This window comes from Ammospiza caudacuta, chromosome 9 (genome assembly GCF_027887145.1).
Source record: "Ammospiza caudacuta isolate bAmmCau1 chromosome 9, bAmmCau1.pri, whole genome shotgun sequence".
In the NCBI taxonomy this organism is placed as follows: Eukaryota; Metazoa; Chordata; class Aves; order Passeriformes; family Passerellidae; genus Ammospiza; species Ammospiza caudacuta.
In genome coordinates this window covers 1,522,400-1,534,900 of record NC_080601.1, presented here as the reverse complement: position 1 = coordinate 1,534,900, position 12,501 = coordinate 1,522,400, and the positions used below count along the sequence as shown (strand labels likewise).

Genomic DNA, 12,501 nt, shown 5'->3' with positions numbered 1-12,501 from the left:
AGCAGTGCCATGCACTCCAGGCCAGCGTGGCTGCAGGGCACAGGTGCCCACCAGGTCACTGAGATCCCCATTCCTGGATGGGGGTTCCAGTAACAGCAGGTGGCAAACAGGCCCCAGGCAGGAGGGGCACATAACCCAGGCAGCACAGAGGCCAGACACACACACACCCCCAGGGACAGACAGACAGACAGCAGATGGTTCCCATGTGGGCACAACACTGCACTCACCAGGCTGCACTTTCCATTGCACTGCCTGCGATTCTCAGCCGGACTCTTAAGATGACAAATAACAAGAAATTCCAAAGGAATCTCTGTGGTGGAAGGAGTATTTAATTAAAAAGATGAAAGAAACCCCTTTTCTGTATGCATGAAGTTTTATTTGCTGCTGATGGAATTATCTGCCTGCACAAAACCACAATGTCAATACCTGACATATTAGCCAAGCTTGCAAAGAAGAAAACAAACACAAAATAAATAAACAACAGTGCAGAATTTGAAAAGTTGCCCAAAGTATCAAAAACTTTCATGTGAGATTTTGTACACATTAGTGCTGACTAGTCTGATGTTTCATTCCTCACTGTACAAAACCCTGGTAAAACCAAGTCTAGCACAGCTGAGCAGGGAGGGGAATTGCTCTGAAGCCACGGGACAATGTTGGCACACACACACAGGGGATCAGTCTTCCACCAATACATCTTGAGACAAAAATTGCTATCTGCAGAAGTAAAGTTCTGCAACTGCCTTACAAAACAAACATATTGCTGATGCAAAAAGTGTTCTCGTTAAGGTAGAAAACAAGTGATTTTCAGGAGTGCTTGATCTGTCACAGAGACCTTGGATAACAAGACCCTTCTTATTTCATCTATAACATAAGGTCACAACTCTCCTACAAGTTAAGTTGGTAGTGAGTACATTATAAATCACTGCAGTGAGTACAAGGCAATGGAGAAGTGAAGCAGAGCACAGAGTTAAGCAGAGCTCTGTTTACAGTTCATTATCACAAAGCTTTTTTGGAAGATCCTCTCTGATCAGGATACCCTGGAGCCCAGAGCTCTACTGAGAGTATGTTTTTATAACATCACACTATTGAACAAAATATTAATCATTATACCACATTTGAGAATATAAGAAACAATATACAAGATGTTAGATAACTTCACAACATCAATTTATATTAATACTGAAAAGGTTATTGAACAGAAAAGTCTCCATCTGTAATGATCACAGCAGGTGTGATAAATCAGTATTTGGACATTGACTAGAACAACACATTTCAATAAAGAATACAAAATACAAATAACTTATAACAGCTGTTAAAATACAAAGGGAATGGTGAAGAGATGATCTCATGCTCCTGTGTGTTTCTCATTTCAGATCTCATAGTTTCTGAATTTCCTCAGAAGGTCTGACGGAGCATCGCCTGACCAGCGGAAACGCAAGTGCCAGTAATTCCCCTCTGAAAATCCTGAGGGGAAAAAACAGAAAGTCAATTAAATTATTGTAAACATGCATAAAATTTAATTTTCTGAAACAGTACTCGATGGCCTTCCCAGAAAGAAGTAAACAGAAAAGTGGTCCCTTCCAGGGCTCTTGCCTAGCAGGGACAAACAGAGCGCTGAGTCCTTGGCAGGCTGGAACGAGAACCAAACACCAACCCTCACCAGAGCTCAGCTGGGAAGGTCCCAGAGGAGACCAGCAAGGACCTGGCAGTCCTGCAGGGACTCACAAAGCAACACTGGCAAACTGCAGTGGCCTGATCTGGGGAAGGAGATGGAGGTGGTGATGGGATAAATCTGCAAGTGTGATCTGGGGCCTTTTCAGACCAAAGGGTGACCTTCCTTTTACAGCAAACTGAATCCTGTGAGTAGAATTAGTGTTCAAATCTGTTGTTTGAGCTGAAATAGCCGTGTAGGTGGCAGTCCAGAATTCATCCAGGCCAGTGACTGTCACTGTCGTATTTTCTGGAAAAATCCCTTCACCAGGATTTCTTCTCCTGGGAAGCTGAGAAGCCTCAGAGAAAAATGAAAACAAGAATTATCTGATTGCTTCTCCCTCTTTTGCTGCTTTGGAATGTGGTCTAGACATTGTTTACCAACTGGTCATTGTTTGATTGGTTTCATGTGAATTGTTTTGACTCATTGACCAATCACAGCCACCAGAGTTGGGACTCTGGTGAGAGTTAGGATTTTTTTATTATTATCTTGTTAAGCCTCTGTAAGTATCCTTTCTTTATTCTTTAGTATAGATATAATATAATATAATATAATATAATATAATATAATATAATATAATATAATATAATATAATATAATATAATATAATATAATATAATATAATATAATATAATATAATATAATATCACATCATATAATGTCATATAATGTCATATAATATCACATCATGTCATATAATGTCATATAATGTCATATAATGTCATATAATACCATAAAATAATAAATTAGTCTTCTAAGAACATGGAGTCAGATTCATCATTTCCTTCCTCCTCTGTCTGGGGACCCCAAAAATGCCACAAGTGACAGGAACAGACAATGCCATGGATTCAAAGTGGAACCCAATACATCAATTTTTGCTGGACCAAAACAAAAACATTATCAACCCCCTAACATGGGGTATAAACACTGAAGTGCACACATACCCTGTCAAACATATTATACCATTAACATTTATTCATGTGAATATATGCCACTGGATAAATGAAGTAGGCACTTGATGAGTTTGATGGTTTTTTCCATTCAAATATCTGGAAATTAAATTAAAACTTTAAAAAAACCAAACTTGAGAAAGAAGATGCCAAAAAAGAAAATTCACCATTACAAGGAACAAGATAATGCTTTCTTTACTTCCAAATTTTACTGTTCTACAAAGGATACAGTGATGATTAATTACTAAAAAAAAAAAAAAAAAAAAAAGGCAAATAGTATGAAGTTATAGAGCATAATTTTTCAAAATCAAGTTTTCAGTTAGGCCTGGTATACACCTCCTTGTAGAATTTTCTCATCAATTTCGTGCATTCCACAAATGTTTGGGATTACATTAGGTTTTGCTACCCTCACAGTTGACCCTAATTTGCTGTTTGATCAAACTGGGGGGGGAATGGCAGGATTTTGTTTAACAATGACCTAAAGCACAGCCAGGAAATGCTGACTGCCAGGGGACACTTTTGAAACACACATTTATTCTGGTGCACACATTACTTAGAAAAAACAAAACTGTTTGAATATAAAAGAAGCCTTCAAGTCTCAAATTATAGACCTCATTAACTCATCAGATGAAAACTGTGCAAAAGCACTGAATAATGGATAAAAAATCACCAAACAAATATTTTACTTAACAGTTCTAATATTTATTTTAAAAAGTCACTGAAAATAACTGCCTTCTTTTTTTACATTTTTATATATCAGAAAAACTAAACTTTCCATTTTGGCCGAAGCATTTTTTTTTCTCCTTCTCCAGTTGCAGCTTTTACCAGCAAACAAACAAGGAAACTTGGGATAGGGAGGAAGGAAAATCTGAAAACTTCAAAATTAAATAAGTAATCAAAAGCATAAACCCCAAACCAAAATCCCAACCCCAAACCACATTTAAAAAGCTAAAAGTTCAACACACTGTTCTGGAGAAGACTTTCCCATGACTGAAATCCCCCATTTCAGGCCAGTCCCTGGATACTGCGATTTTCTGTAAGTGCTGTTTTCACTTACTTGGGGAGTCTGGATTCTTTGAAGACTGTGGTTGCACATCAGGGATTGCAACATCTTCTTGTTCCCTGCTCCCTTCCAACAATCCCTCTCCACTGCTTTCCGTCTGCTGGGCCCACATCTCGTTGGTTCTGTTGTTGGTGTCACCAAAGCCAGGAGCTTCCAGCATTTGGTCCTTCTTGCTTTGGACAGCCCAGTGCATTGACTGAAGGAATGCAAACAGAACAAAGCCCTGTGCTTTAAGGGTTTAAATGACTTTTTCTTTTTTATGTTGCTGCAATAAATGGTTACACAAAGCACACTGAGAAGCCTGCAGGTCAATGGGATGGGGGAAAGTATGGTTACATGTCACAAACAGCACTGGAGAGGACACTTTATGGCACGTGGGGGTGAAGAACAAAAGGTACGTCAGAATTTTAAGGGCCTTCTGTCCAGTTCCTTGTGTCATGAATTCAGACTTTCTTTAAGAGGGCTTGAGTGACTTCAGAAATGTTCATTTTCAAAGCTGTCTTTAACTTCAGAGTACCTTTTGAAGGCAAGGCAATTTGAAAATATTTAATATTAAAGTCTGTGGAATAACATCTGTCTGGAACTGAACTAAGCTTAATTGGATATTTCCACCAAACATTCAAGCTCAGGCATAATGCTGCACTTGAAGTGTCAAACTTTTCTCCTAAGCAGAATTGACATAGGAAAGTTTTATTCACCTGCCTTGAAATATGACCATGTAGCCCAAACCAATATTATGGAATTGAGCTCTACTAGGGCATGCTTCCAAATCTTCTCAATAGCAAAATCAGGAAGGAAATCACCCAAAAAGCTCCTGTCTCTGTCCCAGATGACCCCACCAGCCCTTCAGGGCCCCTCCAAAGCTATGAGGGAAGCCCAGGGTTCCAAGGAACCACCCCCTGGATTTTATCGATGACATCTTTATTTAATCAGACAACATGAAAACCTATCTGATAAGCAATATACCAAGAGGAGAATATATTATAAAAAGATCCCAACTTTACCTTAACTTCAAAAAGAAATAAAAGTTTCCTGCAAAAGCAAAGTGAGCTGAAGCATTTGAAAACAGCCCTTAAGTTACTTAAATTTCCTATAAAAGCAGCAACTTGATCAATTCACACTAAAGCTACTGGCCTAATGCCCTTCTGTGAATGGGCTCCTCAAGTGCTCCAATTTTCCCTGAATTTCCTTAACATCCTGCCCTAGGCTGACTATATGATGCTTTTATCCCCAATTGTCTGTTCTGTTTATGCTGAATAATAATTGCACTTTAAGCCTTGTTGCAGAGAGCGAAGGGGGAGAGAAGAAGCTGCAGTTTGTTTTCAGACACTGCACTCACTCCTCCACATTCCTGCTCCTGCAGTGTGTTGTCTGCGGATGGACAGACAGTGGGACAGAGCTCTCCTTTGCTTTTAGTTAGTTTAGCTAGCTGAGGCAGAGAAGTTCCCTGGACTGTGGTTTTTTTTTCTTTTTCCCTTTTCTTTGGCCCTGTTTAACCTGCTCTGGACTGAACAGCCAGGGGAGCGCTGGCAGCTGCAGCTGCGGCCACAGGGCTGGGCCTGGCCCGTGAGGGACCGATCAGAGCCTGAGCTGAGCCGCAACCCGGGGAGGGACTTTCTCAGCTCGTCATCTCTTTTGGAGCAACAAGGGGTTTTACTGGTTAATATTGTTTAGGTTTTGTTGGATCATAAACAGGTTTTTTCCACTTTTCCCCAAGGAGGCAGTTTCCCCGGGCCTGGCTGGGAGCAGGGCCCGATTGGACCTGCTTTCCTAGAGGAGCCCTTTGGGGGTTCCCTCCCAGCTTTGCCCCGCACCAGGCCACACGCACAGAGCGGGACGGTGCGCGCCCCACGCCCACGGCCGGCCGCAGCAGAAGGAAGGCAGAGCCGCGACCCTCCCCAGCACAGCACGGACCGTCCTCACGGAGCTGCTCAGCGCCTCCCAGTGCCGGAACGGGACGGGGACTCGGCTCCGCCGCCAGTGGTCGTAGCGCGCCCGGCGCTCCGCGTCCGTCAGCGTGTCCTTGGCCTGCTGCAGCCGCTGGAAATCCTCCACTGCCACACACAGAAACCGCACTGAGAACAAGGCTTCTTGGCAAATACATGAATTCGGATCCAAAAGGGGCCTGCCAGCAGTGGCTCAGAGCAAAGGACAAGCAAGTGGCCAAGGGATGTGGTTCTGGGTCCCGCTTGCACAGCTCTGGCTGGCTTCAGGATCATCACCCCTTTGGTGGACTGATACCCCTGCAAATCAGGACTAAAATGTTCTTTTGTCTGTGAGCTTCAAAAGCTCCTAAACACAAGGTGAGAGAAACTTAGAGAGTGCACAGCCCCTGCAGACCACCTTAAAAAGGGAAATTCGAGCAGCACTGCTTAGAAGGAACACACTGAGGTCTGCAGCAGCACAGGGGTCAGAGAGAGCACAGCAACAAGAATCATGAGTGGCAAGAAAAAAAAATGAACAGGAACAGACAAGAAAAATAATCTAAATATAGTTCAGATTAATTAACTTGTGCATTTTATTAGGTGTATTTTCCACGTATGTTAAAATGTTATCCAGACTGGATGACTAAGAACTCTCATTTCTCCCTACAGGGTAATTTTTCACGGAATGGTTACTAAGGATGCAGCTGCATGTTACTATTTGTGGAAGGGTCATAAAGATTTAGACTTTATCTATGACTCACCTATGTAACAGTGATCTAATATTATATTGCTATTATTCATTTATTCCAGTTTACAAATTAGAGTTCTTTTGAAATACACTACACCCAAACACTAATCAAAAATGATAACAATAAATCAAACAAGAGACAACAGGCTGAGGGAACAATTGTACTAGGTTTTCATATTCTAATATTACTAGGTTTTCTTATTCTAATGTTACTAGTTTTCAACAAATAAAAGGTCTACTTTATTACTCTTTATTAAGCCTTAAGCTGATGAAATAAAACACAAAGTAAACTCTCACTAATACTGTAAAAGGGTACTTAAGGTAAATATGGTATATTGAGGCAGAGTGTAACGTTTCTTTGTGCCAAGCAAAGCTGCTCTGATATTTGGCACTTGGCTGCTCTTTTTTTGTACCTCAGCCTTGCTGAGCTCTGCCCGGGGCTCTCTGTGGCTTTGAATGGGCAAAGATTGGCTCCAGATGACTCAGGTGCTGCTCAGCCCTGCCAGCTCTGAGGAGCTGCCCCCTCTCACCAGCACAAACATCAGCTGCTGCTCTGCAAACAGAGCCTCTTCGTGGGGCTGCCTTCCCTTCCCTTCCAGCCATTCAATTACATTAAAAGAAAATAAAGCACATTTATGTGCTCCTCACAGCCTCATTCCTGACAGTAAATTAACTGACTGATGCAAGTGTGGCACTTGAGGGCCACTGAGCATGGAAGTGCACCAACTGTGTAGGTCTAGGAAGGGACACACTCCAGAAATCAATTCTGTATCAAAAAATGATCTACTGTAGAAAGAAAAAAGATTCAAGGTCTTAGAAACAAAAAAAAAAAAATCCAACAAGTGTCTTCCTTCACTATCACAAAGGAGAGTGCAAGTCTTCGAAAGAATATCACAAGTTTGCTATTTAAATAGAACGTGCTCAATGCACACCACGATTAAAATGTACTGAGGGGAAATAAAGTTTTAAGGCTGAATTTTTTATCTTGCCATGCTAATAGAAGAAAAAAAAAATAGATTGTTTTTACACAGGAAAGAATACATACCTGCTTTGGGGTTTCCAGGATGCTTGTCAGGATGGCATTCAAGGGCCTTAATCTTATATTCAGCAAGAATCTGTTCAACCTAAACAAAACATTGAGACAAAGCGAGTGAACACAGAAAAAATTAGCAAATTTTCTTTTTGAAAGAGGCTGGGAGAAACAACAAGGAACGCTGAAAGATTTTGTTCCATTCAATTTTACAAGCTTTAGTGCAAGCAAAGTACTTTAACAACAACCATCTGCCAGTGACACTGCTTATTTAATCTAATTTCCATCCTTAGCCTTGTTTTTGTGAGGCTCAGTCAGCCAGCATGGCTCAAGAAAAATGTGCAAGGACATTTGACCACAGAGGCCAAATGCATCCCTTCAGTTGCTCTTTACTTTGCTTAATCAACTCCAACCTTCAGCAGAGTCTCAGAGCAGGAAGCAAAGGCTCTCTGCATTGCTGAAGATCAATTTGTGTGTTTGGGTGGCTTCCTCCACACCCTCTCCATAGGAAATTCAGCCAGCACCCCATGGGGTTTCCATCGTGGACACCACAAGATAACTCACTCCATAACCAGTAGTACATATTCTTTCTTCAAGTTAATTTTCCTTGCAAAAAGGTTGGCTTGGAGTAGAATACATCTATAATCAATGTGAGAATATTGGCAAGTATTAGTTTATCAGCTAATTGCAAATTCCCACAGTTTGTTATACCATAAAGTATTTCAACCACTGGAAAAACTAACACACATGGAGCCACGAAGCCACTGGAGTGGGCATCAGCTTAGATTTTCAAATATTTAGTGCTTTTCCAAGTATCTTGCTGGTTCTTATAATTCAGAAGCCAAAACTTCTTTATATCACTCCAGTTCAGCTTAAGCTTTCACAATTCACCCTAAGGAATCAAAAATGACCATTCTTTCCCATACTACAAAGGCTCTTTATACAAATTCATCATTTGTCCAACCATAAAAGCCACATACAATTTAAATTATTTACTTCAAAATTAAGTCTCATAGCATTTTTTATTTAGAACAAAATTACAGTTCACTCAACTAGCTGGACAAATCTTGTTGGGATATTCTGGGAAAAAATGTGATCTGCAGTAGTATCTTGAGAATTCTACACTTTTCACTCTGCTCAGAAGCTCCTTCCAGAGGGACAGATGTAATGTGGTGTGTCTGCAGTCAGTAAGACACTTTAAAACACACACAGTGCACAGAGAACTTGGTGAGACTGGTTACTGTATAGCCAGCTATCATCTCAAACACTTAGTTACTGAAAGGGGAACTTTAAAGTTAAAATGTGTACAGAGGGTTAAAATTTAGCAGAAGGGCAACATGGAAGTTTTCAGCTTAAAAAAAAATCAGCAGAAAGAAAACTTTATAGGAAGTTTATAGAACATACACAAAATTAATATAAAATATATAGTGAGGTGTTTCACCAAGAAAGACATCCAATACCCGCTATACAAAACCAGCATTGTTCCTGAAGAGGAATGGAGATTAAATCTCCCCTCTTCCTGTCACATCTGAACATGAAGTAGGTGTCTGTCAGCTCAATTCTACCAGAAGCCACGAATGAACTTGGTTTGTGTTTACTTCAATACAGCAACAAGCCTGTAGAAACTGAGAGTATTTCTGCTTAAATTTAACCAGGTCCAACCAAGAGCAGGATATTGAGCAGCTCAGATGAAAGTGCTGCAGCCGGGAATGTGCTGTGCATGCTGTGCCCAGTGCTCGGTGCTGTACAAAGCAGTGAGACTGCAAACTCCCTGTAATGTTCCAAATTCCTGTGAGACCCCAGAAGGGCTGTGCAGCTCCTGAGGAGCACCTGGAGCTCAGCCAGCCTGGGATCTCCAAGTTCTTCCTCCCGTGTCAAAAGCAGTGCAGCAACATCTGCCGCTTCTCCCAACAAACAGTACTCGAGAGCTTGTTTTTCAGGACCCGTTACATTTATTCCAGCTTTTACATTTCATTTTCAAGCAATGTGAAAAATCATTATCACATGTACTTGAACTGTTCATTAATTGCTAAGCCCTTAAGGAATGAGTGTGAGGTAGAAAGTGAGAAGGAGCATCTGTGAAACAAGGCTGCGTGGAGCCCTGAGCACTGCCCTCTGCTGGGATCCCTTCTGGGAGTGTCCTCGGGAAAAGCTTCACATTTCCCTCCGGGACGCACTGAGGATGTTTACACCCGATCCTTACACTTCAGGTGAGAGCATCTGATTAAATTTACTGAGCTAAAGACAGACAGCTTTTATCGCCACTGAATACATCCCTCATTACAGCAGAGTAATCAAAACTCCTTTTCCAAACCAAAAACTCTATTCCGGTTAATATAACAGCTAAACTAAACAAAATAAAAACAAACAAGCAAAAAAAAAAAAAAAAAAACCAACAAAAAAAAAGGAGAGAAAATCAGCATACTAGACTAGCCAACAAAAGGTTGTATGGACACCTTTAACATGATGCACATCACTCAAAAATAGCTTAGCTAAATCTCACTATAAAGCATGTTTCTGCTATCGAAACAAATTAGTAAAACTAGTATTTGAATTTAATTTAAAACAGCGTTTAAAATATCAATATGGTAAACTATAAAGATATTGGTTTTGTTTTCATCTGAGCAAGTGAATATATTTTAAAAAATATTATACTATGTATAAAGCCCAAGACACTCAGCATTATTAGTATTATCAGAAAGCTATGAACTTTCACTGTATTACTTGTACATAAATAGCTCCTTTTCAGTTTTCAAAACCAATAATATCTATTCCAAACTATTCAAAGACATGCAGTTGGCTCTCTCCATAACCCTGCCCTGTTCTACATGGCATTTTCAACCTAAGCCTCACTCCAGGCTCTTAATGCTGGAGAAAACACAGGAGATAAAACAGCTTTCCAAGGGAGATCCTACCAGTGGCAAGAAAGAAGGTGCACAAGGCGTTTCAAATATTCCTGCCCGCAGATTCCCTGCGGACACAGGAGCACGTTCAAACTGCGAGTAAGCTGGCGAGGAGGCAGAGGCTCTTACCGTCGATAGCTCATCGCATCCCAGCAAGCTGTAGTAATCCTCCAGGTCCTCCGGCTTGCAGTTCAGGATGGCATCCATCGGCACCGGTCCAGCGGGCTTCCCCAGCCGGCGGGGAGGCTGCGGGGCACGGCGGGCAGGCACAGCCCACACGGGAGCCGGAGCGGAGCACGGCGGGCAGGCAGAGCCCACACGGGAGCCGGAGCGGAGCACGGCGGGCAGGCAGAGCCCACACGGGAGCTGGAGCGGAGCACGGCGGGCAGGCAGAGCTCACACGGGGAGCTGCAGTAGAGCACGGCGGGCAGGCAGAGCCCACACGGGAGCCGGAGCGGAGCACGGCGGGCAGGCAGAGCCCACACGGGAGCCGGAGCGGAGCACGGCGGGCAGGCAGAGCCCACACGGGAGCTGGAGCGGAGCACGGCGGGCAGGCAGAGCCCACACGGGAGCCGGAGCGGAGCACGGCGGGCAGGCAGAGCCCACACGGGAGCTGGAGCTGAAGCAGCCCAGCCCAGCCCCGCTCCGTGCGGCGCTTTTGAGCGCTGGCAGCTGACCCGCACGGAGCCGGGAGGGCCCCGCTGCCATTGGCCCCGCACGGAGCTGCTCTGGCGCTGCTCCCTGGGATTTGTAGTTGCCACAGCCACTCCAGCGTTAAACCGTGGCTCCCGCCCACACCGCAGGGTTCCGGACACTGAAACGTGCCGGAGATTTCTCTCACCATCACCTGTGCAGCCACTGCAAACAGGCACGCATCGAGAGGCAGCCCTGCACATGGGCCATCTTCTGTTCAAGTCTTATTTACAACTTTTGCCACCGCCTTCACTCTCTGAAGGCTTCCTTGGTGCACAGACAGCGCTCCTCAACACCGAACAGCAATGGTACGCCGCTCACTGACCAACTAAAACTACCAGAGGACATGAAACACTCACTGCCTACTATCAAATTGAACACTCTTTCTCATGCCAAGTTACTTTCAGACTGAGTGTTGAAGGTCTGTACAGTGTGCAAAGCACATTCCTTGTGAAACTCATTCTACATTGAGGTGAAATACCTGAATTTCTAACTATGATTAATGACCAAGGCCTCGGCCCAACAGCAACTTGACATATTTTGTGTCCCCCATGATCTGCTGATTTCAAAAGATTACTTCCTAACCTAACCACATGCTGAAGTCTTTGCCCTGGAGCCTTAGGAGTTCTGGTATTACATTTCCCACCCCTGCAAGACCTCTGCAACCCAAGATGTCATTAATGTCATTTCGTGTCATTAACTCCTGATGTTTCCCTAGCAGCTGCACATCGACGCTGTGAGTGGGTATACAGCTCTAGATGCAGTGACCCTGTAGGAGAACGGATGCCCAGGATGTGACCAAGGCTGGAACAGGCCGTGTGTGAATCAGTGAAGGGTCCAGTGACCATTCAAAGCTATTTATGAATAACAAATATATAATTTTTGCATCCACAAGAGCTTTAATACCTGCAATAATAATGTTCTGCAATGACATTTAATATTAATCTTCCACCATTTCCTCTTCAGGGTTGCATCGTCTGAAATTTCTACTTTTACTGCATGTTCAGATAGCCAACTAAGATTATAAAATATACAACATAACTAAAAGCAATAATATTAAAAGAAAAAGCACAATCTTTGGTTAAACCATTTGAATCGGATAGAAAACTCTACCAACATATTTCTCTGAGTAAATAAAACAGAAATTTTTTTTCCAATGTTACTACAAGTGGAAGAATTAGCAATCACAAATCTGCCCATCTCCACCATTCATAACTTAATAACCAGAAAAGTACAGAAAAGAAAGGAGTCTTTTAATAACAGAACATGTAAATATTTAAATAGCTTGTACTCTGTGGGAGAACAAAAAACAAACAGCTGTCCCTTCTCCCAAGAGCATTCCCGACTCCCCTTTCTTTTCCAGGTATTCCTCGTGTATTTGCGTCAGGTGAAAGGGAAGCTCTTTAACCCTTCTCCCCTGCGGCTTTCAGTGCTGTTTCTGTGCAGCTCCAGGGGCTGCAGTGACAAAGTGGCAGCTG

At 42.7% G+C, this 12,501-nt stretch overlaps 1 protein-coding gene across 1 annotated transcript; it reads right to left on the bottom strand.

Annotated features, from left to right (window-relative positions):
- Positions 1-414: 414 nt before the first annotated feature.
- Positions 415-10,537, bottom strand: DNAJC12 (DnaJ heat shock protein family (Hsp40) member C12). Its single transcript, XM_058810708.1, has 5 exons — positions 10,460-10,537; positions 7,443-7,521; positions 5,639-5,778; positions 3,719-3,920; positions 415-1,464 (listed from the first exon to the last, which is right to left on the bottom strand). Exons 1-5 carry the CDS (start codon positions 10,535-10,537, stop codon positions 1,370-1,372), a joined length of 594 nt encoding a protein of 197 aa, XP_058666691.1. The 3' UTR covers positions 415-1,369.
- Between the last annotated feature and the right edge of the window lie 1,964 nt (positions 10,538-12,501).